The following is a 25720-nucleotide window of genomic DNA, read 5'->3' as shown; positions in this document are numbered from 1 at the left end:
ATATTTTTTTTTAATACATATACTAAAAACTTTTGAAGACAGGGTCTCATGTAGCCAAGAATGGATGACCTTGAGCTCCTGATCCTCCTGCCTCTACCTCCTGAGCACTGGGTTTCAAGCATGAGCCACCAAGCCCAGTTTATACAGTGCTGGGGAATTGAACCCAGGGCCTCCTACATGCTAGGAAGCACTCTACCAACTACATCCCCAGGCCCCTATTTTTCTATCTATTTTCCTTCTAAATAGCCCACTCTACAAAATATTCTGCTTTTTAAAAACATTTTAATCTATTAAGATGCATAAATTTTGGATTACAATTTGTGGTGTCAAAATCTGAAATAATTCAACCAAACTGAATGTTTTATCCAGATTTTTTCACAATTGGAGTTAATTAAATGTCATCATTAAAATGAAACCAGGCAATTCTATCAATCATTTCATGTCTGTCTTGCTACCAACATAAAAGAAAATAAACACTGTCCTTCACCCATGTCATTTCTACAGCTATATTTACACATGGGACAATAATAAGAATTAGTACCATGAAATACTGTGTTTTGACTTTGTAAAACAAAATTTAATTTTGTTCAATGTGATAAAATATTTCCCAGCCAAAATACACAACTGTTGCCAATTCTGCACTAACTAGAAAGTACAGCTCGAATCAGGACGGGAACAAAAGAGGAAAAAAGAATGCTTGGTGCTACTGCCACTCTGCAAAGAATCGCGTCCGTGTCCCCTGAGCCTGCCCAGTGCCAGTCCCCAGGAGGATTTCCAGTTATAAGTCACTCCGGGCCAGCAGTGAATGAAGGGACGTATGTTTAAGCATACAGCGGTCTCCACTTATGATTCTCCAAATTCTCTAGAAGACAGAGTCGAGGTTAGGGGCTCTCCTGGCCTGGTGTAGGCATCAAAGACAACTTCCGTGCTTGTGAGTTCTCAGCATGGAGGACAGGGACTTCCAGTGAAGGTGCATACCTTTGAAGATGAAAGTAACCTGCGATGGTGGCACACGGCTATCACCTCTGTGTATGTGTCTGTGTGTCTGTCTGTCTGTGTGGTATGTGTGCACATGTGTGGAGACCAGAAGTCGACGTTAGTTATCTCCCTTTATCACTCTCCCCTTATTTATCAAGGCAGACTCTTACTCATCAATTCGCCTAGCTACCTGGTCAATGAGATACAGGGATCCATCTATCTCAGTCCCTGCCATACTCTACCCACAGAGAGCTGGGGTTACAGAGAGGCATATCCATGCCCAGCTGTTGTGTAAGTTCTGGGGATCAAACTCAGGTCCTTGTGCTTTTACCCACAGAGCCATCTTCCTTCTTAAGGAGAGGTCATAGAACCGCATATTAGGAAGTCCATCTTCATTAGCAAAGTCTTTTAAGACCTAAGAAACAGCACCTGTCAAGTGGCTCAGCAGGAAATGGTGTCACCAAGCCTGATGACCCACACCATATCGGAGATCACTGGCTGCTGCAAGTTGTCCTCTGACCTCCACATATAAACTGTTGTAGGCTCTCTCTCTCTCTCTCTCTCTCTCTCTCTCTCTCTCACACACACACACACACACACATTTTTTCCGTCAATTCTGCTTCTCTAGAGAATGCTATCACATTATCTTAACTCTCAAGACTGAATTTAAAGTTACACTCAATCAAGCTTAAAGATGATTCTAGGTTAATAAGATAATCTTAAGTAGAAGCCAGTCCTTCCCTTACAGCCCGGTAGGTCTGCAGACCTAAATGACTCAGCTGGAGAGAAGGCCCTGAAATGGAGGCGTGGCCATGGAATGGAGGAAGGCTTTGGAATGCAGGCTTGGCCACTGAACAGTGATCGGAGGGGGAGATATAGTAAGAAGCCCTGGAGTCCCATGCTCCTAAGGTTAAAGACCCAGCAGTGCTGGCACAGCTCACCCATCCAAAAGACCCGTTGAAAGGTCAGCAGCATTACAGAGTGTCAGGCAGAGCTGGTGAGTCCGGGCTCAGAGACGAAAAACAAACAAGGAGAAGGGGATGGGGTCAGTGATGAAACCACTCAATGTCTTAGAGACCAAGCTGGCTCCAGGGGGACTTCGTTCAAAGTGACGTGGGACTCCTCCACAGGATGAACATCAAGATTATACAGGATGTCCAAGTGCCCCTCCACAGTAGAAAGTGGGACCAGATGGAAGCTGAGTCCTCCATGGACATGAGGCCATATCTCTGAGCAGGGCAGGGATAGCATCAAGATGGGGGAATAGGAGCAGCAACAGGAAACATGGACCACAGGAGACTAGGGCTCTGAGAGAGGAGAGAGAGAAAAACCAGGAAAAAGTGTACAGCAGGGGCCAGAGAAGCACAGCACATTCACTCTCATCGTCCACATAGAATCAAACACATGCTCAATTTACATTACATATGTCACTCAATTGAGAAGCAGGAGAAAATAAATGCATTTATGACTCACACGAAGAAGGCAAATCTGCTCACGGCTTTGTGCTTACAGTCTTCGTGCAGCAAGGGGAAACCCAAATAGCATCAGATCCAATTTACATAACTTTACATAATTTTATGCTCACCATCCATCCAGCAAAGAAGCTGCAGACCGCAGCTCTTCCGTTTATTTGCCGCCAAAAAGACAAAACAGAAAACATTCTGGGAGAGCGGCTTCCTATCCTGTTTCTAACGATCACAAGAAGACAGGTGGACAGGTTCCCTATGTCATGTGTTCCTAATATTCCAAGTCTGCCCATTCTCAGGTAAGATCTTACTGATAGGATTCTATCAATAAACAATGACTGACCTCACCACACCCCTATCATTTTCAAAATGTTGGTTTCAAGACTGGGAAGAATCACCTGTGACTTAAATCTACTGCAAGTTACCTGACTTGATATCAGCCACATTTTCTTCAAACGTAAACTATGAACACCACCAGCCACTTCACATGGTAATTCTAACTAAGGACGACTAAATACACTGAGGCACATGATAAAAAACATTCTGCTTTGGTGGCTGGGGAGATGATTCAGTCAGTAAAGTGTCTGCTGTGTAAACATAAGAACCTGATTTCAGTTTCTCAGAACCCCTCCCCCAACACACACAAAAGCTGAGCATGGTGGTGTATGCTTATAATCCCAGCACTGGGGAGGTAGAGACAAGCAGAACCTTGGGACTCAGTGGCCAGCCAACCGAGCCAAAATCAACTAGCCTCAGGCCAATGAGACACAGTGTCTCAAAAACCAAGGTACTAACTTCAAAGAATCATCTTTACTGGATAGTTCATAGTGCTGGAAGGTGCTATGCATGCTACCAAAAGGAAAAAAAGTAATCATCAACCTTACCTAGCTGTGAATCCTGTAAACCACCACAACAACTGGCAAGGCAATATATGTTTACCAGTGCAATAGTGGCACAAATATTATGGGAGTAACCAACCACTCTATACTTGACTTTAAGGACCATGTCATAGGATGGAGCCCATAACTTACATTGGTATCAGGCTTAGGAATTTAAGTCAGACAGGTCATGGGACATAAGGGAGAACCTAATACTAGTTTTCTACTAAATTGTTATTGTATTAAACTGACTTCAAATGACTTATTGTTACACCCATAGATTAACATATTTTTCACCTCTCACCAGAGAAGTTTCCTTATGAAGCAGATGGTGATTAACACAGAAATCCACAACTGGCCAATGTGCAGAGAACAAGAGGCTGCAGAGGGCTCATCCCTAAATTGGACACTTATACCAAGCTTCTGCACCCCCCCCCCCCGGCCAGGGCTCAGGGATCATGACAGGAGAGGAAGCAGAAAAAATTGTAAGAGCCAGAGGTGGTGGATGACCACAAGGAAACAGAGTTTTCCAGAGAGCTGGTTACTTACTCATATGAGCTCACAGCAACAGTGACAGCATTCAAGTCCCATGTAAGCTCAAACCAGACAAAATCCCAGCATAGACATGGGAAAGTGAGTAAGAAAACCCAACCCAACCAAGGAATTGGCAGGCAATGGCTGCTGGGAGGAGAAGAGACCATCTCTCTCAAGGATGGACTCTGGTTAACCAGGCTCCAGTGGATGGATCCACAGTGAAGGACATTTGAAGACACAAATTAGACTTTATAGACCATATATATAGTCATATATCACATCATATATATGAGTATATTATTTATGAGTACATTAAATTTGGTGGGGGGAAATAAGGGAGAGTTAGGGGAAAGGATCTAAATACCACAAAACTATATTATATGAAAATTGCAAAACTTTAATTTAAAAAAAAGCATGGGACTGGAGAGATGACTCAGTGGTTAAGAGGACCTAGATTCGATTCACAACACGCACATGGTGGCTAACAACTGTCCATAACTCCAGTTCCAGGAGATCTGACGCCCTCTTCTGGCCTTCACAGGCATTACATGACACGGGTACACATATACATGTAGGCAAAATACTCGTACACTTAAATAAAAATAAAATAAAATAAAACCAAGGTGGATAGCAACTGAGGACTAGCACTTGAGATTGACCTCTGGCCTCCATACACATATGCACACATGTGTATACATACAGGCACACATCATATATATTCATATTATTTTTTCTTGCTTTTATTTAGAAAGATGTGTTACAAACATAAAATTCCTGATTTCTTTTTCACTGTTCAAGACAATGATGGAGGGAATGTGACACATAACAACTATCAAAAGACAATACAAATAACAAATAGGTATTTGCAAGAGAAAAAACTGAGCAAAGTCACGCATGCCTGTAATCCCAGCACTCAGGAGGCTGAGGCAGGAGGATCCTGAGAGTTAGAGAGGGCTGGAGTGCATAGCAAAACCGGCCGTCCTTCAGTGCACCAAGGAGGTGAATCCTGGGCTTCACATAGATGCTAAGACCCATGGATGCTCAAGTCTTCATTAAAATGATGTGTTATTTACATACAACCTACACATGTACTTTGCAGCCATCTCTTAATTGCCCACAATACCTAATGCAATGTAAAGACGATGTAAATAAAGGTTATGATGCGCTGTTTAGAGAAAAGTGACAAACAAAAGTCTGTACCTGTTCAGAACACAGGCAAACATTTGTTGAAATATTTCTGATCTGTAGTGGGTTGAATCTGCAGATATGAAACCCATAGTCACAGTGAGCAGATTTTATTCACTGTTAACATGACTACTGACCATAGAGGTTTCTGCTTTATGTAAGAACCATCCAATCTGCCTCCCTTCTTTCTATCTTCATTCCGGTTTTCCTTTCAGAAACCAAACTTCTCTGGCTTCTGTTGATAGGGGCTATTTCGAAGCCCTTTCGTAAACCTCATTCATTGCATTCCTTTGAATTCTTCTATTTTGAAGCAGGATCTCACGCAGCCCAAGCTGGTTTCAAAATCACTAGGTAGCCAAGGCTGGCCTTGGACTCCTGATCCTCCTGCCTCTATTTCCTCAGTATTGGGATTACAGGATGACACCACAACACCAGGTTTATCAGGACATTTCTGAACGGACAGAAACCTCAAGACCACTGGTCCAACAGGATGTGTGGCAAAACCGGCCTGTGATGCTCTTCATGGCTTAACAGACCCTGGAGATCACGTGCTCCGAGACTGCAGAAGGACGTCTGCAACTCCCCTGGTTCCTGCCTGGTGCCTGAGCACAGAAAGTAAGCAACTAAGAAACCCAAGCAGGAAAGAAGCCCAGGAACCACGCAGAGGACCAGCTCAGGAGGTGGCTGCTGCAGGTCACCACTGCCATCTGGAACGCAGGCCCAGCTGTCTACACATCTTTCCATTTTTCCAGCAGAGTCAAAAAAATTTAATTTTTCTGAATTTATTTTAATTTTTGTGTATGAGTGTGTATTGCCTGCATGTATTGAAGCAAACCCATGTCCACGAAGGTCAGAAGATGGCATCAGAGCCCTTGAAACTGGAGTTACAAACAGTTGTTATCTGCCACATGGGTGCTGAGAATCGAACCCGGGTCCTCTGGAAGAGCAGCCAATGCTCTTAACCACCAAGGCACCTTCCAGCCCCACGAAGAGTCAAAATTTTAAGTGATGTGATTTGAAAATGTTAAGATACTGAAATTAATTCAACACACACACACACACACACACACACACACACACACACACACACCACTAGATCCTGTGTTCACAAGCTAAGTCCACACTGGTCCATACCATGGTGCATATCTACACAGGTTCTGTGCCTGCTCAAACAGAATTCAAATCCACATGAGTTATTTTAAAAGGTCCACTGAGTGCCTAAACAAAAAGAATGACTTTGTTTCCTACATGAAATTTCCTTCTTTCATACACCATTCTGAAAAGCTGACTTTTTGGCCAATTGTGATGGCTCTAATCTTTAACACTTGGGAAACTGAGGCAGGAGGATAGCCACAAATTCCAGGCAAGCTTGGTCTACATACTGAATTCCAGGCAAGCCCAGGTTAGAAAGTAAGATTCTACTTCAAAAAGAAAAGTGGCTTTTTGACAAAGGATTTTTAAAATACACCAATATGACGTTTGATTTACTGTCATTTACCAAATACACTCTATCATTTCTTATACCTACATTTTTCCTCATTATATCAAATTATTTAATAGTTAATAAGTGTCCCCTCGCTTTCCTCAACTCCAAGTGGTCAAGTAGAAAAAAGACTAGCCGGGCATGGGCGCCAAGGCCTGTAAGTCCAGCACTCTAGAGGCTGGTGCAGGAGAATCATTAATTTCTGCTAATGAACAAGTAGAATTTCAGCTGTAATTTAAGATCTCCAAAGAAAACCATGTGGTTAAGCCTTACTAGTATTACTAAAATATCATTTTTTTAAAATTGGAAGTTTTAAAAACGGATAGTCTCAGGCTGGGGAGAAGGCTCAGTGGTTAAATGGTTGCCATGAACATGTGAGGACAGGAGTCCGTGTCCCCAGAGCCTATGTGAATACCATGTGACTAGCCATATCTTAGCTCTGGGTTTGATTGAGCGACCCTGTGTCACTGAATAAGGTGGAAGAACGATCCAGGATGATTCCCGACATCAACCTCAGGCCTCAACATACATGCATACACATATACACATGCAAACATACTTGTATACCCACACGCATGCAAACATACACACATGCATGCACACCACACACACCCATGTGTGCACGGATGCGCACATGAAAATAGAGAAAGAAAAATAAATAAAAATTAATAGTTTCATAAAACACAGTCAAATTCTATTTCTCAGAGTCAGGGTTAACAATGGCTGTGGACAGCTGAGTCCTGTGGTCCTATGACTTCATAGTGCCCTGTACCACCTGGCAGCAACTCTCCGTTTACAATCAGCCAGAGCCCTTGAACCACACTAGAGAATTTGGCAGATCTACCCACATAACATACGGCCATCTTCACACTTTCTCCTCGCACTTCATGAATAAACATTCCTTTATTCAAATAAGCTATATATATTAACTAACTCCAGTAATTGTGATTCCACTTTGAATGGTAAATACAGTCATTCTGGCAAGGCTGCAAGAGTTTGCAATTCAAATTACAGACATTTTAATAATAGCGAAAATAAAAATTAGTGGTGGGACTCCTAAGGCGCTGTAATTCCAATACTCTCATTGCAACAGTCGAAAGCACACATAAATATTTCTCCCTTTAGAAGCCAAGGGGTTTCACTGAGTCGTGCATCTTCACACATATCCCCCACAATCTTACGTAGGAGCATCATTTAAGGAATTCAGTAGGCACCAGTCAGAATGCTAAAGCTCCCCGGCCCCTGGCATTAAGAGGTAATAGTGCTGCTTCTGAATAAATAACAATGAAACAGTCACTGGATTAAATGATTCCGGAACATTATCATCATAAACAATAATTATTTGGCAGTTGCCCTTTGCGAGTGTGGGGCACACTTATGAATAAATCAAGCCTTATTGATTTACTAAGCCAAAACATTTTACATTTTGCTCTGCTAATAAGGGCTTTAATTCCCCGCTGCACTTAGTGAGGCTTTAATATAGTATGTCCCTTAATACTTTTAATATGAAAGATTAGCGCCGGTTAGCCCCCCCAAGCAGGAACACCGCACTCTCAATGGCCAATTGGCCACTGAACATAAGTTCTCTACGAACATGTCCTTATAATGGTGTTCCCTGCTCATGAAAGTCACACATGGTGACATAAACTAGAGGTGCTTCCATGCTATTTTTCCTTCCTCCTAACATATATTAACAATGTACATTAACTCAGGGATGAAGTTAAAATATTGAGGCAGGAAAACACAGTATTGTAAGGAGTTCTATGTGCCCTGTAAAACCATCATCCAAAACCATAAAATTGGGTTCTAGGGATGTTGCTCACTTGGCAGATTGCTTGCCTAGCACGCATGAAGTTCTGAGTTCAATTTCTAGCATCTCATAAAAACCCTGTGTCAATCAATAAAATTGCTCTCTTTTGATGTAGGGACTTTGGAAAAAGACAGAAGACAACTTTAGATAATCCAAAGACCTTGGGCTCAGCAACCTCAGTCTGAGAAGGAGAGATCTCATGCCTTCCTTCCAAGGAACACAGCACGCAAAATGCCAATACACTCCAGTTCTCACCAACCATTTGCTTCCCTGACCACTCACTGGAGGAATAGAAGCTCCAATTCTGTAGGTTCCAAACCAGAACCAGTCTCTAATTTTTGGTGGAGGGAAAGTGTTTTTAACTGTCAACTTGCCACAACCCAGAATGGCCTAAGTCTCAATTGAAGAACTGTCTAGATCAGGTTGGCCTGTCAGCATGTCTTCTCTGTGGGAGACTGTGTGGACTGTTAGTTGGGGGTGGGACGACCTCAACTAACCTGAATGCAGGTGGCACCATTTCATTGGCTGGGACCTGGATTGTGTAAGAGCAGACGAAGCTAGCTGAGGAGCAAGCAGGCAGGGATGTGTTTATTCTCTCTGCTCTTGACTGTGGATGAGATGTTTTACATTCCTGCCTTGACTTCCCCACAATAACGGACTATAATTTGGAATTCTAAGCCAAATAAACCCTCTCTTCCCTAGGTTAATTTTTAATTTGTATTTTATGTGTTTAAGTGTTTTGTCTGCATGTATGTAAGTACACCACATGCCTGAGTACCCACGGAGGCCAGAGAGGTGTGGGATTCCCCTAGAACTGGAGTTACAGACAGTAGCAGCCATTTGGGCGCATGGATCCTAATTCTAAAACAAACTCCATTTCTCATGCATAAAAGAGAAAAATAAGTACCCACACCTTCATGCTTGCTTCTTGGACCAGGCAGCCTCTGAGATTCCATTCTATAAGCCCTCATTCCAAAGACGGAACTGCTGGGGAGGGTTGGGGAACTCATCTACTGGACTAAGTTAAAGACAGAAGCCTCCTAAGAACTCAGACTACACAGTCCGTTCCTTTATGCTACTTTGACTTAGGGTATGTAAGAAGCCTCACTAGGGCTGGAGTGATAGCTCAGTCAGTAAAGCTCTTGCTTTTCAAGCACAGCAACATGAGTTTGAGCCCCAGAACCCTGGCATAGTGGTGCCCTGTGATCGCAAATCTCAGCCCTGGGGAGAAAGAAAAAGATCAGATCCCTGGGGCTCTCTGGCCAGCCAGTCTAGCCCAACTGGTGAGCTAGAGGTCAATGACAGGCCTTGTTTACAAAACAAAGTACACAGACCAGAGGAATGATAGCCAAGGTTGCCCTCGGACTTAGACACCCATCACACACACTGGATTGGTGGTATGTGACTTTCCCTGGGAAAACATGAACACACACACACACATACACACACACACACACACACACACACACACACACACACACGCACGCACACACGCACGCACGCACGCACGCACACAGGCACTCAGAATCCTCTCTTAATCACCATGGAGCCTCCCAGACAGAAACATTAGGGTCATAGATTGGTATAACTCGTGTTCATATTTGGTGATGCTTTTTAAATTCGACCACAACAAAGAGAAGCTAGGCACAGTTGCAGAATTTACAACAATATTAGCTCTCTAAGGAAACCACACAAACAAAAATCCTGTTTAAAACATAGATTCTCCTATTCCCTCTGGAACAACCGCCATCTCAGGTTACAAAGCAATAATTACCCTGTCCTGTAGAAATCAATAAAACCTCTTGCCCCGTGAACCTGCTATTTCCTGACTTTGTTCTCAGGACTAAAGATTTTCAAGTCATATTGATTACAAAGTAAATTTTTTCAAGTTCTTTTCAAGAACAGCACTGAAGAAATCCTCACGCCAACATCACTCGTCATTGTTTGAAAAGCCTTCAGGTCTCTCCATCACATTAATGGTTGCCCTTTTCCAGGGCTTTCCCATTTTTCATTTTGATCTTGTCATTTTAAGAGTATCTCTGTCCTGGCTAAAAGCGCAGAGTCTGCAAGATACAAACTGGAGGATGTGCCAATTGCCACGTTTTCCTTCCAAGTAGGAGAGAGGAGTTAATGAACCTACTGTGTCCCCTGTCTGGAGCGATGGCATGGATTTTCCTAAATGAATCCATGGGTGATGAGAGCACTCACATCCAGTACTCTGGAACGTCACGGAGCTGCTGTATAAAGTGCAACCATCGGGTTGGAGAGAGCTCAGTCAGCCAAGTACGAGAGCCTGACTTCAATCCTCAGCACTCATGTAGGAAACCAGGCATTGTGGCATGCCTTTGTAATCCCAGACCTGAGGAGGCAGAGAAAGGCACATCGCTGGGTCTTGGCCAGCGGGTGTCGTTGGCGAGCCCCAGATCCCAATGAGAGATCTTGCCTTTTTTGTTGTTTGTTTTTTTTTGGTCTTTTTGAGACAGGGTCTCCCTGTAGCCCCAGCTGACCTGGAACTCACTGTGTAGACCAGGCCGACCTTGAACTCACAGAGATCTGCCTGCCTCTGCCTCTGCCTCCCCAGTGCCAGGATTAAAGGTGTGCACCTCCACGACCAACCAGAGACCTTGTCTTAAAAACAAGGTGGATGGCTCGAGGTTGATCTGTTCCCATATACACATGTGTGTGTGTGTGTGTGTGCGCGCACACACACACACACAAATAAATAAATAAAATAAATTAAACACTAAAACTTTCCAAGGGCATTTATCTACTGGTGCTGGATTTTAAGAATCACAAAGGATGAGAGGCATTATTAACAAGGACAGATTTGAGGATGCACCAAGGGGCCACCCTAACTCTCAGGCCCTCTCTTAATGGCCCCCTCTGGACTCCAAGTCTCTCAGAGCCCACAAGCATATATACACCCCTCCCTGAATTAGCTCACATCTGCCTGTCCGGTCCTAAGTGAGTGGGGCATTACCTACTTGGTATGAGCTGAGTGGCAGAGGTTGTCTCTAATCTTTAACTAGGACTGATATTTTCCCAATATCCCATCAGCACTGTTCATCTATAACACTAATTTATGTTATGCCCGATCAGAAATCACAGGAGATTAAATAATAGAACATCAATGGCTATCACCTCACCTCAGTGGCAGCTTTAATTCTAAGCAAGTTCTACAAAGTCATTTGTGCCTGTTAGGTGAGGTGTGGGGTTAAGTGAAGCGAGCATTTCCCAAGGCTTAGCAGATCGCATCTCACCCAGAGTTCATCTCCATTCCCTGTGATTCGTTTCATGGAACTCCACTGGGTGCTAAGACTGGGCCTGACCCATCCAACCGCGGCCGGCTCACTTTCTCCTAAAAATGCACACCTCAAGGGAAACACTGGAAATTACACATAATGACACATAGTGCTGCAGGGAAAGACTCAGGCAACTGGCTTGGTGGTATGGACTTGCCCTGGGAAAACATGAACAAATATCTATTCACTCCGGATAGATAGGGCGTCGACAACAGACCAAACAAGGGACACTGCCCAAGTCTAGCTGCGTTAACCAAAGAACTTACTGAGGTTACTGACAGGAGCATGGGTAGCCCAGAAGCAGCTGCATCCCTGAAAAGCTCACCGCACATGTGTGACAGCTCCCCAAAACTACTTCCTTGGAGCTCCAGATACTACTAACAAATCTCTCGTCCCCAGCAATCGTTCATTGCTTTTATAGCCTGGGAAGGCGCTGTGTGAATCATTGAGCTTCCTGATCCTTGCATGTTTCAGGAAGTTCCTGTCTAGTCTATGAGCCTGGCTTCTATTCAGCATCCAATGTTTCAAGTCAGAGGAACTAGCCACACAGTAGCTAGCTGGATATGTAGCTCAGTGCTGAGTGTGACGTACTTCTTGCCTGTATTAACAATGATGACTGCACTACGGTATCCACAGCACTCTATATATTGTGAAATAATAGTAACAATGTAATAAACATTATTTCTATCTGAAATTGAAATTTAAAAATAAAAAAAAAAAGGTCATTCCAGAACTGACGGTAAGATAGGTACCAAACCTTGTAAATACAGTAAAAAATCAAAGACTTAGGTTTCATCTCCAGTTCTACTCACATAAATTAATTAATTAATTAAATTTTTAAATGAAAAAAAATACTTTTGAGATGTGATCAACACCACGGCTTAGAGTCTTGTGAGCACAGACCAGTTCTGACCTCAGAGTCCAGTGGAGATTGGGGGAGGCGGTAAGTATCTAGGCATGGAACAGAACAGACACAGATTTGAAAAGAGCCCTTTTTCCTTTCTCTTCTGAGACAATAAAGGGTCAAGATGTCAGCTAAGGCCAAGGCAATGGATTCAACCCTGACAAAAGTCACATAAAGGCAACTCCTAAGCTCCAGCCAATTTTATGACCCCTCTTTAGCAAGCCATCATTTACACATAACAAAAGGGGAAAAAAACCACAGACTATTCTCCCCAATCTGAAAAATCATACCCTTCAAAAAAGAAGATAAAATTCAAATACTCTGAAAGGCAAAGGCAACTATTCAGCTACTTGGATCATGGCAACCTCTAATCCCAAAAACATCACTTCGAAAGAAAACCAGGCAGCTAGATACAAGAGAGTCGTGAGTATGCGAAAGTCAGGTCAGGCACCACTGCAGCCATAGCCACACAATAAACACAGGGATCTGGCAGAGTCAAAGACTTGGCAGAACTCAGCTTCCTCGTCCAGTCCCATAGCAGCTTCTTTAAAGCCTTTGACTATGAGGACCATTCCTTCCCAGCAGGAGCTCCCAACCTCAACACCCCTGACAGGCTGAGCCTGATAAATTCTTAGTTGTGGAGATGTCTTTTGCATTGGACCTCTCTAGTTTGGTCCCACTAGGTGTCAGTTACATTTCCCTCCCATTAGGACCAAAAAAATCAATACTTCCGGACACTGACAGACATCCCCTGGGTGAGAAAGATGCACCTGTGGAAAGCCATTGTTTTGAGGCAACTAAACTGATCTCATCTCATTGCTTTGAGTGATGTCATTTCTCCTCATCAGTTTAGCTTTCTGTGTGTTTCATATCCATACAGTTTCCCCATAAAAGACACATTAAAAACTAAGCAGGGGGCTAGGGATGTGGCTCAATTGGTAGAGTGTTTGCCTAGAATGCACAAGGCACTGGGTTCGGACTCTGGCACTGCAAGAACCAGGTGTGATAGTGAATGCCTGTAATCCCAGCATTCAGGAGGAGGAGGCAAGAGGATCAGAAGTTCAAGGCCATCCTCAGCCACACAGTGAGTTTGGGTGAGTTACATGAGACCTTGGAAGGGAGGGATAAGGGAGGGAAGGAGAGAAGGAGGGAGGGAAGGAGGGAGGGAGGGAAAGAAGGAAAGGAAGGAAGGAGCTGGAGAAATGGTTCAAAGGTTAAGAGTACTGGCTGTTCTTATAGAGGACCCAAGTTCAGTTCCCAGCACCCACATAGTGGCTAACAAGTGTCTGTAACTCCAATTCCCAGGGATCTGATACCCTCTTCTCACCTCCGCAGGCTTTGTATGCATGTGATGCACTTATATACATGCAGGCAAAACACTCATACACCAAAAAAATATTCTTAAATTAATTTTTTAAAGAAAGAGGGGAGAGAGGAAGAGAGAGGCAAGGAAAGAAGGGAGAGAAAAGGAAAAAAGAGATGAAAATGGACAAATAAGCACAAAGTAAGTAAATCTGTGTAAGGGGCTGGAGAGATGGCGGGGGGGTTAGGAGAGTGTACTGGTCTTGCAAAGGACCCAAGTTAGGTTCCAGGCACCCACACCGGACAGGTCACAACTGCCTGTATCTCCAGCTCCAGATGATCTGACACCCTCTACTGACCTCTGTGGTCACCTGTACCCACATGCACATATCCATACACAGACACAAAGACACAGACACACAGACACACGCACACATACATAATTAAAAATAAAACTTTTTTTTTTTTTAAGATGACTGGGTAGGGGCTGGAGAGATGGCTCAGCGGTTAAGAGCACTGACTGCTCTTGCAGAGGATCTGGGTTCAATTCCCAGCACTCACATGGCGGCTATGAACTGTCCTTAACTCCAGTTCCAGGAGAATCCAGAGCCCTCTTCTGACCTCCATGGCATTGCACCACACGGGTGCACTCACATACATGCAGACAATACACTCAGACACATAAAATAAAAATAATAAATAAAATATTTTTTAAAAGAAGACTGTGTAAGAGGTTCTATCATTCTGTCCAAAATGTCAATTCCCTAAAACGGAAGAAAAACAGAATATCCAATCACCAAAGAGAAAATAAAATTCCAACCCCCAGCATCCCTTCCACCTTCCTTTCCCACCATCCAAAAGCAACCCGAGGATTAGGCTCACTTTTACCTCCAGTACGACACAGTTGGCTGAAGGCCAAGATCAGATCTGATAACGCGAAAATGCACCCACCTTCCCACTTCTCAGGGTCCTTTAGATGATGAGGCCCCAGATGCATCTTTTTAAAGAACTGGGAGACCTTTGCACAAAACCCAACGGGAGCTTTCCGCAAGGCTCTTCCTGCTCCAACAGTAACAACAAACATGAACAATCTCTTGCACATCAAAGCATTCTACATGTGGGCTCACCATCCGGGGGCATCAACACCTTGTTGTTCTGTGTGCACCATCCGACGGGGTGCAGATCTGCTATGACCACATCACACCAGAAGTCAGCCCTGCGGTCTTCCCCATAACCACAGTAACGCAGAAGCAGCAGCTGTCCACAGGTAGTAATGATCGTGGCCACCCAGTAAGTGTCCGGATTGTTCTTATTGGCCACCTCCAACTTCATTCCTGGCTGGAAGTTACTCTGAATACTGATTTCCACCTTGAGGCGTTAAAAAGACAGGAAAACCAGGATTACACTAAATATACAACTCCGAACAACTGAAAGAACTACTTGAACACAGTACACTTTGAAACTGTATTTCTGTTGACCTAAAATAGGCATGTATTTAAAACAAAAAGCATGAGGCTCCAGTGCAACACAAGATTTTCTAGAAGCCACATTTAAAAGAGAAAATGATACAATGAATTTTAGAGCATTTAATTTTCCCCTTTAAATCCAACATACTCTCATTTCACAATAGAGTTAATATTACAAAATGTGATTGAGCCAGATGTGGTAGTACACACTTGTAATCCCAGAACTCTCTCAGCTAAGGCAGGAAGGAAGATCTTAAGTTTGAGGTCAGCTGGGCTATATAACTAGACCCAGTCTCAAAAATATCAAGGAAAAAAAGTAAGTAAGGGCTAAACATGTAGCTGAGTTGGTAAAGTGCCTATCCAGCATGTAGGATGCCTGGGTTCAATCCCTAACACCACATTAAAAGGGGATGGGAGGCATACATCTAACCTTAGCATTCATAAAGTGGAACGCAGTAGTATCAGAAATTCAAAGTCATCCTTGGCTTCGCAGTAAGTCTGGGGCCAGCCTGGACTAAATGAGACCCTGTCTCAAGAGAAGAAGTGAGTAAACTAGTCTTTTTGAACAAAGCCTTCCAAACTGGATAGTGTCTTCTCATGTCTGGCAAATCTGGGCTACACACTTCAAGTATTCGATTATCTTGTATGTCAGGAGCTACGGCAAGGATGAGAAGAAGCTTTCCAGCTTGGGGGGTCTTAGCCTCCCAAAGCTGACGTGTGTAAGGTCCACCATCAACAGGTGCTTGAAGATGGCAAATGAACCATGATTCTCATCTATGAATCTGAGGCTACTTTTCCTTAAACCTCAAACACAAGCCTAGGGCACTCGATATCCTGAAAGGTGCCAGCATCACACTCCAGGAATACAGGCATCCTGATAAAATGACAGCCTGTTCATCAAAGCCGTCACTATATGGGCTTCACTATTCAGTGAAATCTCCTTCAACTTGGGGTGACACCCTCCCGAAGAGATAAATGACTTGACTGTACAGAAAAGAGTGAGAAAGTTCTCAGCCAATTCTTCCAAACTGCCTTAAGGAATTTGCCAGATCTTCTCTGTATCTTGTCACTAGGCTTCTGCAGAACGATCACCCTAGCTGTATGAGCCAGAAAAGCTTTGCTCTTGTGGTTTAAAATTTAGCCCTGGGTTTCACTGCATGGACACAATCCCACTTAGAATAAACTCTAATCTGATAAGTACACAAAGGGAAAGCGGAACGCAATCTTACAAATTTAGTAAGGTCTTAAATTCCCTTCCAAAGAACATCTCACTTCCTAGTAGAACTTAATGTGTTTTCAGAATAAAGACTCAAAGTTCCGGCTTTGTTGTTTGGCCAAGGAGCCAAAAGGAAGTTTAGGAAGGTTGAAATGTTGCCTTCGGTAACCTAATGAAAAAAGAGATGGCTCACAAGCACATTCTTATTTATAAAAACGATAGTCATGCCTAAAAGCTTGGGCTTAGAGGAGGTAATCTTTTCTCTGCTTAAGAAATGGAACGAGTATCTCACACCTAAGAAAAATCTGGTAGGAACTCATTTTCTTTTGACTGTTCTAGGACTGACTTGCCCTCTGTAGGCATGCTAGATGAAATATATAAAGAAATATCATTAATGAGAATGATCTTTGTTAGATCTACATTTCTGGAATATTTATAATGAGTTGCTTCATTTGTTCTACCTCCCCATTAATAGCTATGAAACTCTAAACTGCCTTTTCAAAATCAAAATATCAGCTATTTCTCTTTTTAAAGACAGGGTCTCATTGTAACACAGGCTGGCCTGGAGCTGTATAACCCAAGGATAACCTTAAATGTCTAATCCTCCTGCCTCTACCTTGCCAGGGCTGGAATTATTCGAATGTCCTACCACACCCAGTTCTATGTGGTGGTGATGGGGATCAAACTTAGTGTTTCATGCATGCTAGTCAAGTACTCTATCAACTGAGCTAAGTCTCCAGCCCAAAATATCATATATATATATATATATATGTATACCTTGCACATTATATATATATGTGTGTGTGTGTGTATGTACATATGTATATGTATATCTTGCACATCTCTTTATTCCTGGTTCTTGGGCTTCACTTTCCAGATCCCTTCCCACCCACAGAGCAGAAGAGATAAGCCATTGAACATACATGTCTGAAGGATGAGTGTGGTGCTGCCCTTGTGCCCGTTTCTTCCAAATAGTCTCCCCAGCTAAAGCCCATTTCCTCCAGGCTTGAACCGTCCTCTGTGGAAACAAAGCAAAACAGGAGCATATCAAAACCAAAGCAAAACATGGACAGGCACTCTCCTGCAACGGAACCCAGAAAATCTTTAATGGGAGGCAAAACAAACTAACTTATTGGTTTCGGAGGATATGGCTGAGTTCTTTGAAAAACTTCAGTTTGCTGATTATGGAAATGTTGAGTTTTTAAAAAGGAAAAAAGGCTGGGAGATAGCTGTTAGTAAAGTCCTTGTAAAACAAGGATGAAGACCTGAGTTCAGATCTGCAGAGCCCATGTAAAAAGTCATGTTGGGTGGCACACTTCTGAAACGAAAATTCAGGGTACGGAGAGATAAGAGGATCCCTGGGACTCACTGTTCAGTCAGTCTACCCAAACCAGTGAATTCCAGGTTCAGTGAGGAGAGATCCTGCCTCAAAAAATAAGCTGGTGAGAGATGCAGGAAGACACCCAACATTGATACCCGGCTTCCACATCCATGTTCATACACAGACACACAGACAAACACACACCAGGGGAAACAGTGGGGAGACACAGCTTTGACACTCTGTCAATGTGAAAAGCAACATCCATGCTTTCAGACTAATGAATAAGAATTATCTCAAGTCCAACCAGCTGCACACTCAGATCAGCTTGACATTAGCCATGGTAGACACCCCAATCTTTGGGATGGGTGGAGGACAAGGAGAGGGACACTTCACGCACTGAGTGTGTGCCACGATATATACAGGGATCAAAATATCTACTTGCTGAGGCTAGAACCTAGAACATAACACAGCCTTTAACAAAACAGTGACTTCAGGAACATTTTAAAGAAAATAAATTGGGCTGGAGAGATGGCTCAGTGGCCTGCTGCTCTTGCAAAGGACCTGAGTTCAGTTCCTAATACCCACATCAAGAGCCTGACAACCGCCTGTAACTCCAGCTACAGGGAACCAACACTTTCCTATGGTCTCTGCAGATACCCACATGAACATCGCATACTAACACAGAGATAGGTACATACACATAGATAAAAACAAATAAATATAGAAATACAGAAGGATTACTTGAGTAATATGAGGCCATGCAGCAAGTTAGTGACAGATACAGACCAATTACCTAAGACCCTTGATGCCTCCCAATTCAGGGCCCCTGCCAGGAAAGAGCTATCAGGGCCACGCATACCAGAAGCTGAAAGAATGTTTGTTTCTCCAACTATAAGGGAAAGACAGTTACAATTAAACACGCATCGTGGCCCTTAAAATCCTAACTATTTGGGCTGGCAAAATAACTCAGCGTGAAAAGATGCTTGCCACACCAAGCCTGAAGACTTGGGTTCGAGCCCTGGAACACATGTGTCGGAAGGAAAGAACTGACACTCACAAGCTGTCCTTTGACCTCCACAAGCAGACTGGGACATGTATGATCCCTTATACATACAAACAAAATATAGTTAAAAATGTTATTTAAATGGGAGGGGGAGGGAGGGTTATACAAGGAACCTTGGGGATAAAGGGAAAGAAGGAGCTCAAGACAGATGGGCCCATAGGGAGAAATGGGAAAAATGGGGGCATTTTAAATGGGGAAACCATGGTGGAAGGGTTAGACAGTGAGAGAGATAAATGAAGCCTAGCCAGTTTTAAAAAACCAGAGGGAAGCAAATTAGTCCAACAACCTACTGACAAATTAAACATACAACTATTCAAGGAATAAAATATATGTCTAGTCAAGGTTTATTTGAGAACGTTTGGTCTTTGCCCAAGCTTTATCTACATAGCACATGGTAATTAAAAGTAGCAGACTGGTGGAACTAACCTTCTTGGATGTTTAACAGCCATACTTTGAGGCCTATACTAATCTGGTCAAAGGGACTTAAAGGACAGTTTTTGCTCCTTGCCCTCCAAGGTCGACTAAGTTCCAGGGGACTATGGAACATCTCTCAAAATGTTCTATAACTGTGGTGAGTCACCTGTCCTCCTGTTCAGGGAGGCCATGGAGACCTCACCAGATGAACCTGAACCAGTCAGTGTCCAGTCTACAAAGAGGAGAGTCAACACAGAGTAAATATTTCCTCCATGCTTCCAAGTGAAGCCAGCCACAGTTGAGCAGGACCTTTGACTTATCTTCACATAGATGGAACTTGTAAAAGAAAAGAGCCAGGGGCTCCTCCCAAGCCCATGTGACCCTTGAGGAACAGATCCTCAAATGACCTTAAGAGTAAAAATAAATCGGTTTATTTGGGCCAACTGTATGCTCTCAAACACCCAAAAGGAAAGAATAACCAAAGATTAAAGTGATCAGTATATTTCTTTAAGAGTCCATGTGTATAGCTAAAGGCTACATGATAAGAAACAGTGCCAGACAGGAGATACCTTCCCTTGAGCTGTTGGCCAGGGTGGTCCAAGAGACTCCCAAAATCACAAAGGCTATTTCCACAGCCCTTGATGGCCTCCCAAAACTTGAGGGTAAGTAAGACCCTACTGCCAAAGACAGAACATACGTCAGACACAGGATTTGGAGAAACAGAGCTGCAACTGACCTGGAAGCCACTTCCTCTGAAGGCAAGCTCTCATAGCTTTGGAGAATGCTATGAAAGTCCCAAGGGAAAACATCAATGGATGATCCAGCACCAGCTTCGAGACCAAATAACCACATCGATGGCCAGCACAGCACACTCCCTTGGTGCAGTAGTGGCACTTTTGTCTTGGAGGCAATCAACAGCTACCTAATTTGACTAAAAGCCCACTCAAAGGGAGGAAACTCAAGTGTGGTACTGCAGCATAAGTTAATACACATGGCTGGAGTGGCCACAGATCTTAGAGAAAACCACAAAACTATCACATCACTAGACTAATGTGATTTCTTACTATGTGCAAAATACGTACCCTTATATTTACAGACAAATATCCCAGTCACCACTCATCAAAGAAGCTCATTTTGCAGCAGTCAGAGACTAAAACCAAGCACCACAACTGGTCACACACGGACATTGTCTATGAACTGCCCAGGCCTAAGGGCCATATCTACAATGAGACCTCTACACCTAAGGCTCATGGAACACAGAACAGGGATAAAGAAGAGGACACTAAGGATCAGTTCTCAATAATGAAGCTCCTCATGCAGCAGAGGGCCAGGAACACAAAAGGTCACAAATGGCCAAAGTGTAGAGATCAAGAGTCTGCTAAATAATGGTCCTTGGACAGGATCCCTTCATTAAACTTCATCCACCCAAGGCTCAGGGACCATCATGGAAGGGGGAGTGGAGAGATCGTAAGAGACAGGGAGGATGGGCATGACCATATGCAAACAGAGTCCTACAAGCTCCTGGGAACCTGCTCATATGATTCTATGGCAACGGTGTCAGCATACACAAGTTCCATGCAAACTCAGGCAGACAGTAACTGAGCATAGAACTGGGAAAATGAAAAAGAGACCCCAATTTTATCTAAAGGCATGTTGGCAACTGATTACTGCTTGATGAAGAAGAGCTGATCTTCCTAAAACAATGGACTCTATTAGGCTGACTAAACTCGGTGGATGGACAAGCACTGGGGAATGGCTGCGGGCACTGACAACACAGCGGGCAGTTACAGGGAGGACAGAGTACATGGGATCTAGTCGGGGGGGCTATGGAAGGGTGCCATTTGCGATGGGGGTATAAAGGTGATTATGATTCTTTGGGATGTTCTTTATGAAATATACAAAAAATCAATTAAAAAAAAGAAATCATAACTATTCTAAATTTACATAGTCCTGAGAACCTGGGCTCAGAAAAGCAGGTCCCAAAACAGTGTAGACTTGAGAAGCACAAAATAATAGACTTTAAGACAAAAACGGTATGAATGTTAAATTACAGCCTCAAATGGTGAGAAGTAAGCAGGTTGTGATGCTGTATTGGTTGTCAACATGACTATCTGGATCGTTTGGGAGACAGGGTAGCTGTGAAGGTGTTTCTAGATTGGGTTAACAGAGGCAGGAAGATCCTACCCTAAATGTGGATGATATCATTCCATGAACTAGGGTCCTGGACTGAATAAAAAGGAGATAGCTAGCTGAGCACCAGACCAGCATTCATACCTCTCTACTTCCTGACTGCAGTATAACCAGCCACCTCAAGCCCCTGCTCCTGACCAGCCATACAAGCACACCTTGAGCCAAAAATCTACTCTTCCTTAAGTTGTTTTCCTTAAGCATTTTTGTCACAGCAACATAAAAAGTAGGTGGGACACGGCTGTATGCATGATTTCAATGTATCTGCAAGGGTCGCATAAAGAATATTCAGTAGAATGCACTGCCCAAATATTTAAAGGAGTGTTTCCAAAGTTTCATTTCTCAGCCGGGTGTGGTAGATCCCCAGGGTTCACTAGCCAGTCAGCCTCACCAATGAGAGGTCCTGTTTCCAAAACCAAGGTCGGTAAGCACAGTAAGACACACTTGCAGTCCCAACTACTTGGGAGGCTGAGGCAGAAGGATCGCCTGAGGTCAGGATTTCTGGGCTTCAGTGTGCTAGAACCAATTGGCTGTCCCAATAAGTTCGGCATCATTATGGTAACTTCTGGGAAATGGGGAAATCACCAGGTTGCCTAAGGGTGGGCGAATCAGCCCAGGTCAGAAAAACAAGGTGGACAGCAACTGAGGAATGACAACCCAAACCCAAGCTGTCCTCTGGCTTCCACACGTACACACAAAGAAAGAAAAAAAAAAGCAGAAAAGTGAATGACTTGAATGATTTGTCCCTTCTTACGAGAAACATTCATTGACCTCAAGCCTGAGACATGAGGCATCATCCCTGGCCACCAGAACCTAGGATTTAATGCCCTGAAGAACCTCATCACAGTCAACAACTCCAATGCTTCAAAGCAAGGGCACTGTGGCCTTGTTCATTTCAACTGTCAATTTGACAGAACTAGAATTATGTGAGGCAATTGTCTCATGGAGGGATTGTCTGTACCAGGCTGTCTGTACAGGCTGTACCTGTGAGCATGTTTGTGGGAAGATAATCTTGATCATGTTAACGGAGGTTGGAAGGCCTGCCCACCATGGGCGGCACCATTCCCAAGAAAGGGGATTCTGAGCTGCGGAAAGTGGAGGAAGCAAGCGGAGCACCAGCACTCCTATATGAAGTCACTGCTCTTTGCTCTTGGCTGGGAATGCAAATGACCAGCTGTTTCAAGTTCCCGTTACCTTGACTTCCACACAAAGATGGACTACAACCTGGAATTGTGAATGAAAGAAGCCCTTCTTCCCTTAAGTTACTTTTAGCAGGGCATTTTATCACACCATCAGGAAACAAAACTAAGAGAGGCCTAAATATCTCCACATCAAACTTGAGACCCTTTGTTGTGGCCTTAAAGTCAGGGCCCCACCTGTGTCTCCCCAGCTAAGTCAGAAAGACAGAAAGCTCTGTCACCTTCCACTGGCCCACAGAATCACTTTATAAAGTAACTCACATGGCAGACCCAGAATGGGATTAAAAGAAAGAAGAAAGAAAGAAAAAGAAAGAAAGAAAGAAAGAAAGAAAGAAAGAAAGAAAGAAAGAAAGAAAGAAAGAAAAAAAAAATAAAAACGATATGCCCCACACTGGTGACTCTAGCCACGCTGTTGGAACAATAAAGCCATATACAAAATTCAGGTTGACTCACAACATGGCCTGTTAAAAATCTTTCACATACAACCATTCTTCATGTCTGTGTGGCAGGGTAAGTTGATTCTCTAAAGACATTTTCAATGAGCAATAGATACACACGCAATGTTTATGAGGAGAAGTCTCATAAACCCAGAGCAAATATTTACAGCTGATTCATAAACCTCTTAAAGCCATAAACATTTTATCAAGGAAACTCTGACAATCTCCCTCTACCATAAATGTGGGAGGCATTTCCCCATGATGTCATGAAAGCCCACTCTGAAAGCTACTAAGAACACTTCACACCTTACAAAGAAAGCAGGCGTGTTTATTAACATCAGCCTAGGTTTTTTCAAATCAGAAAGCTATCTGTGAGACCAGAATATTCCAGAATAAGCATAAAAAGAATACTTTATGAAAAGCCAGAGCACAAGTACCTTAGAATGAGAAATGCAATAAACAAACAGCCCACACATCCTTTTTTTTTTTAAATAATAAAATCTTAGGATTGTATCATTTTATAATCTGAAAGGAGCCTGGCTTTGCAAGGCTGAACATTAAAGCCCATGACTACCACCCAATAAAGCACTCTGAGAACTGGCAGATTCTGAATGAACAAACTGAACTGGAGGTATTTTTTCACAGGCTACATACGTTTTTAAAGTGTGGAAACAGACAGGAGGAAGGCATTCACTCTTCTTTAAATGCTGATAGCTTCTATCATCAGGAGTAGAAAACAGTATAATTGTGAGGAGCAGTAGAAATGACTCTGATCTGAGGTGGCCTGTCTACCTTGAATCCCCACACACAACTGCAGGGGCTAGGCCAGGAGGAGGGACTGTCATCAGCACACAAAGGCCCCCATGGCCTTCACAAGTACCAGATTAGCAGAGTTTTTCTTGGGGGGGGGCATTAAAAAAGTGACCTACCAGGGGAAGAACAACTATTCAAAAGTGTAAAAAGTAGAGGGATACTTTTTTATTTTATTTTATTTTCTTGTCTTTTTGAAGCAGGGTCTCCCTGTAGCCCCAGCTGTCCTGGAACTCACTATGTAGACCAGGCTGGCCGTGAACTCAGAGAGATCCGCCTGCCTCTGCCTCCCAGGTGCTGGGACTAAAGGCGTAAGCCACCACACCCAGCTAATAGAATTCATTCTCAGTACAAAGAGTAAGTCCTGAATTTTTCTAAGAATGCTGACTCGGGTTCTCACCAAATAAAAGAAACCTGTTTCTCTGGTTAATATATTCCCAGTGAGAGCCAGGGCATGCCTATAATCCCAACACTTGAGAGGTTGAATCAGGAGGATTGTTAAATTCTAGGCCATAGAGCAAGTTCCAGGCAAGCCTGGGCTACATATCGGGCTGTCTCCAACACATAGACAGACAGACAGATCATCAGATATATATAGAGAAATATATTACAGACACACACACACACACACACACACACACATTCTTTATGTGTGTACCTGTATAAGCGTGTTCCTGTATGTGAGTGCACTTGTGACTCTGTGTATACAGACCAGAGGTCAACCTCGGGTATCTATCCTCAGGAGCCATCCACTTTGTTTTTAAAAGACAGTCTCTCACTGGCGGGGAGCTCACCAAGTAGGTTCTAGGTTCGTCAGGCTGTCCAGTGAGCCCCAGGAAGCCACCTTCCCCGCACTGGGATTATAAGCACATGCCACCATGCCGGTTTTCATTAAGTGGGTTCTGGGGACCAAATTCAGATCCTCCTGTTTGCAAGGTCAGCACTTTACTGAACAAGCTCTCTCCCCAGCCCTATTTTTTTTATTTCTTGAAAGACTCAAGTCCACATTTCCAGCTTCCTTCTTTCCACCCAGAGGCTGACCCAGTCTGGGTGTACAACATGGCCTTATCTACAGGAAATTGCACTAAACAGGCCTGGACGAATCTATTCATCGTGATATATCAACATATTGTTCTGCTTGTTTTTATCCTGACTAAAACCCAAGAAGTCCGGTCATGGAATTTCTAGTGGGCTTTGTGTGTCCCTTGGTGCTGCTGCAGGTTCTACTGTGGGGAAGTCTGCAGTTCTTTGGCTACTTGTCTATCTGTATTTTCAACAGGCACATACTCTCTTTGCTCCTGGGAGGAGTCCCTTTATCGTGTGCTTATTTCAAAAACAGGACTTAGGTGTGAGTGTTTGTTTGTTTGTTTGTTTGTTTGCTCGTTTGAGACAGGGCCTCCCTGTAGCCCTAGCTGGCCTGGAATCTCTGTGTAAACCAGGCTGGCCTAGGTGTTGAGTTACTGAGTCCAAGGGATATAGACATATGTACAGTATGTGATGAAAGTATAAAAAAATGCATGGCTGAATCATCACCAACTTCAGAAAGTGGTTAAATAAGTTAGAGGAGGAGGAACCAGCAAGTGAGGAAAGTTACATATAGGAAGAATTACATTGGTAATTTTCATTCTGTCTGCTCAGGTAAGAGCTACAGAGTGCCTCTCTCTCTTGCTCTTGCTCTCGCTCTTGCTCTCGCTCTCTCCAGCTAGTCTTCCACTCTCTCTCGCTCTCGCTCTTGCTCTCTCCAGCTAGAGTCTTCCTCTCTCTC

At 43.5% G+C, this 25720-nt stretch overlaps 1 protein-coding gene across 3 annotated transcripts in view; it reads right to left on the bottom strand.

Moving 5' to 3' along the window:
- Window positions 1-25720, bottom strand: part of Sfmbt2 (Scm like with four mbt domains 2) — a 229799-nt gene that overhangs the window by 173845 nt on the left and 30234 nt on the right. For all 3 annotated transcript variants that reach the window (XM_017796107.2, XM_029559693.1, XM_029559692.1), the window contains exons 3-4: window positions 17448-17542; window positions 14970-15210 (exon numbers count right to left, since the gene is read on the bottom strand). In XM_017796107.2, coding sequence (XP_017651596.1) covers window positions 14970-15210; window positions 17448-17542 — 336 coding nt within the window. The remainder of the gene's footprint in view (window positions 1-14969; window positions 15211-17447; window positions 17543-25720) is intronic.

The sequence above is a fragment of the Nannospalax galili genome, unplaced genomic scaffold (genome assembly GCF_000622305.1).
Source record: "Nannospalax galili isolate Female #2095 unplaced genomic scaffold, S.galili_v1.0 scaffold209, whole genome shotgun sequence".
In the NCBI taxonomy this organism is placed as follows: domain Eukaryota; kingdom Metazoa; phylum Chordata; class Mammalia; order Rodentia; family Spalacidae; genus Nannospalax; species Nannospalax galili.
The sequence above is the reverse complement of the archived record's forward strand: the minus strand, read 5'-3'. Positions and strand labels throughout refer to the sequence as shown.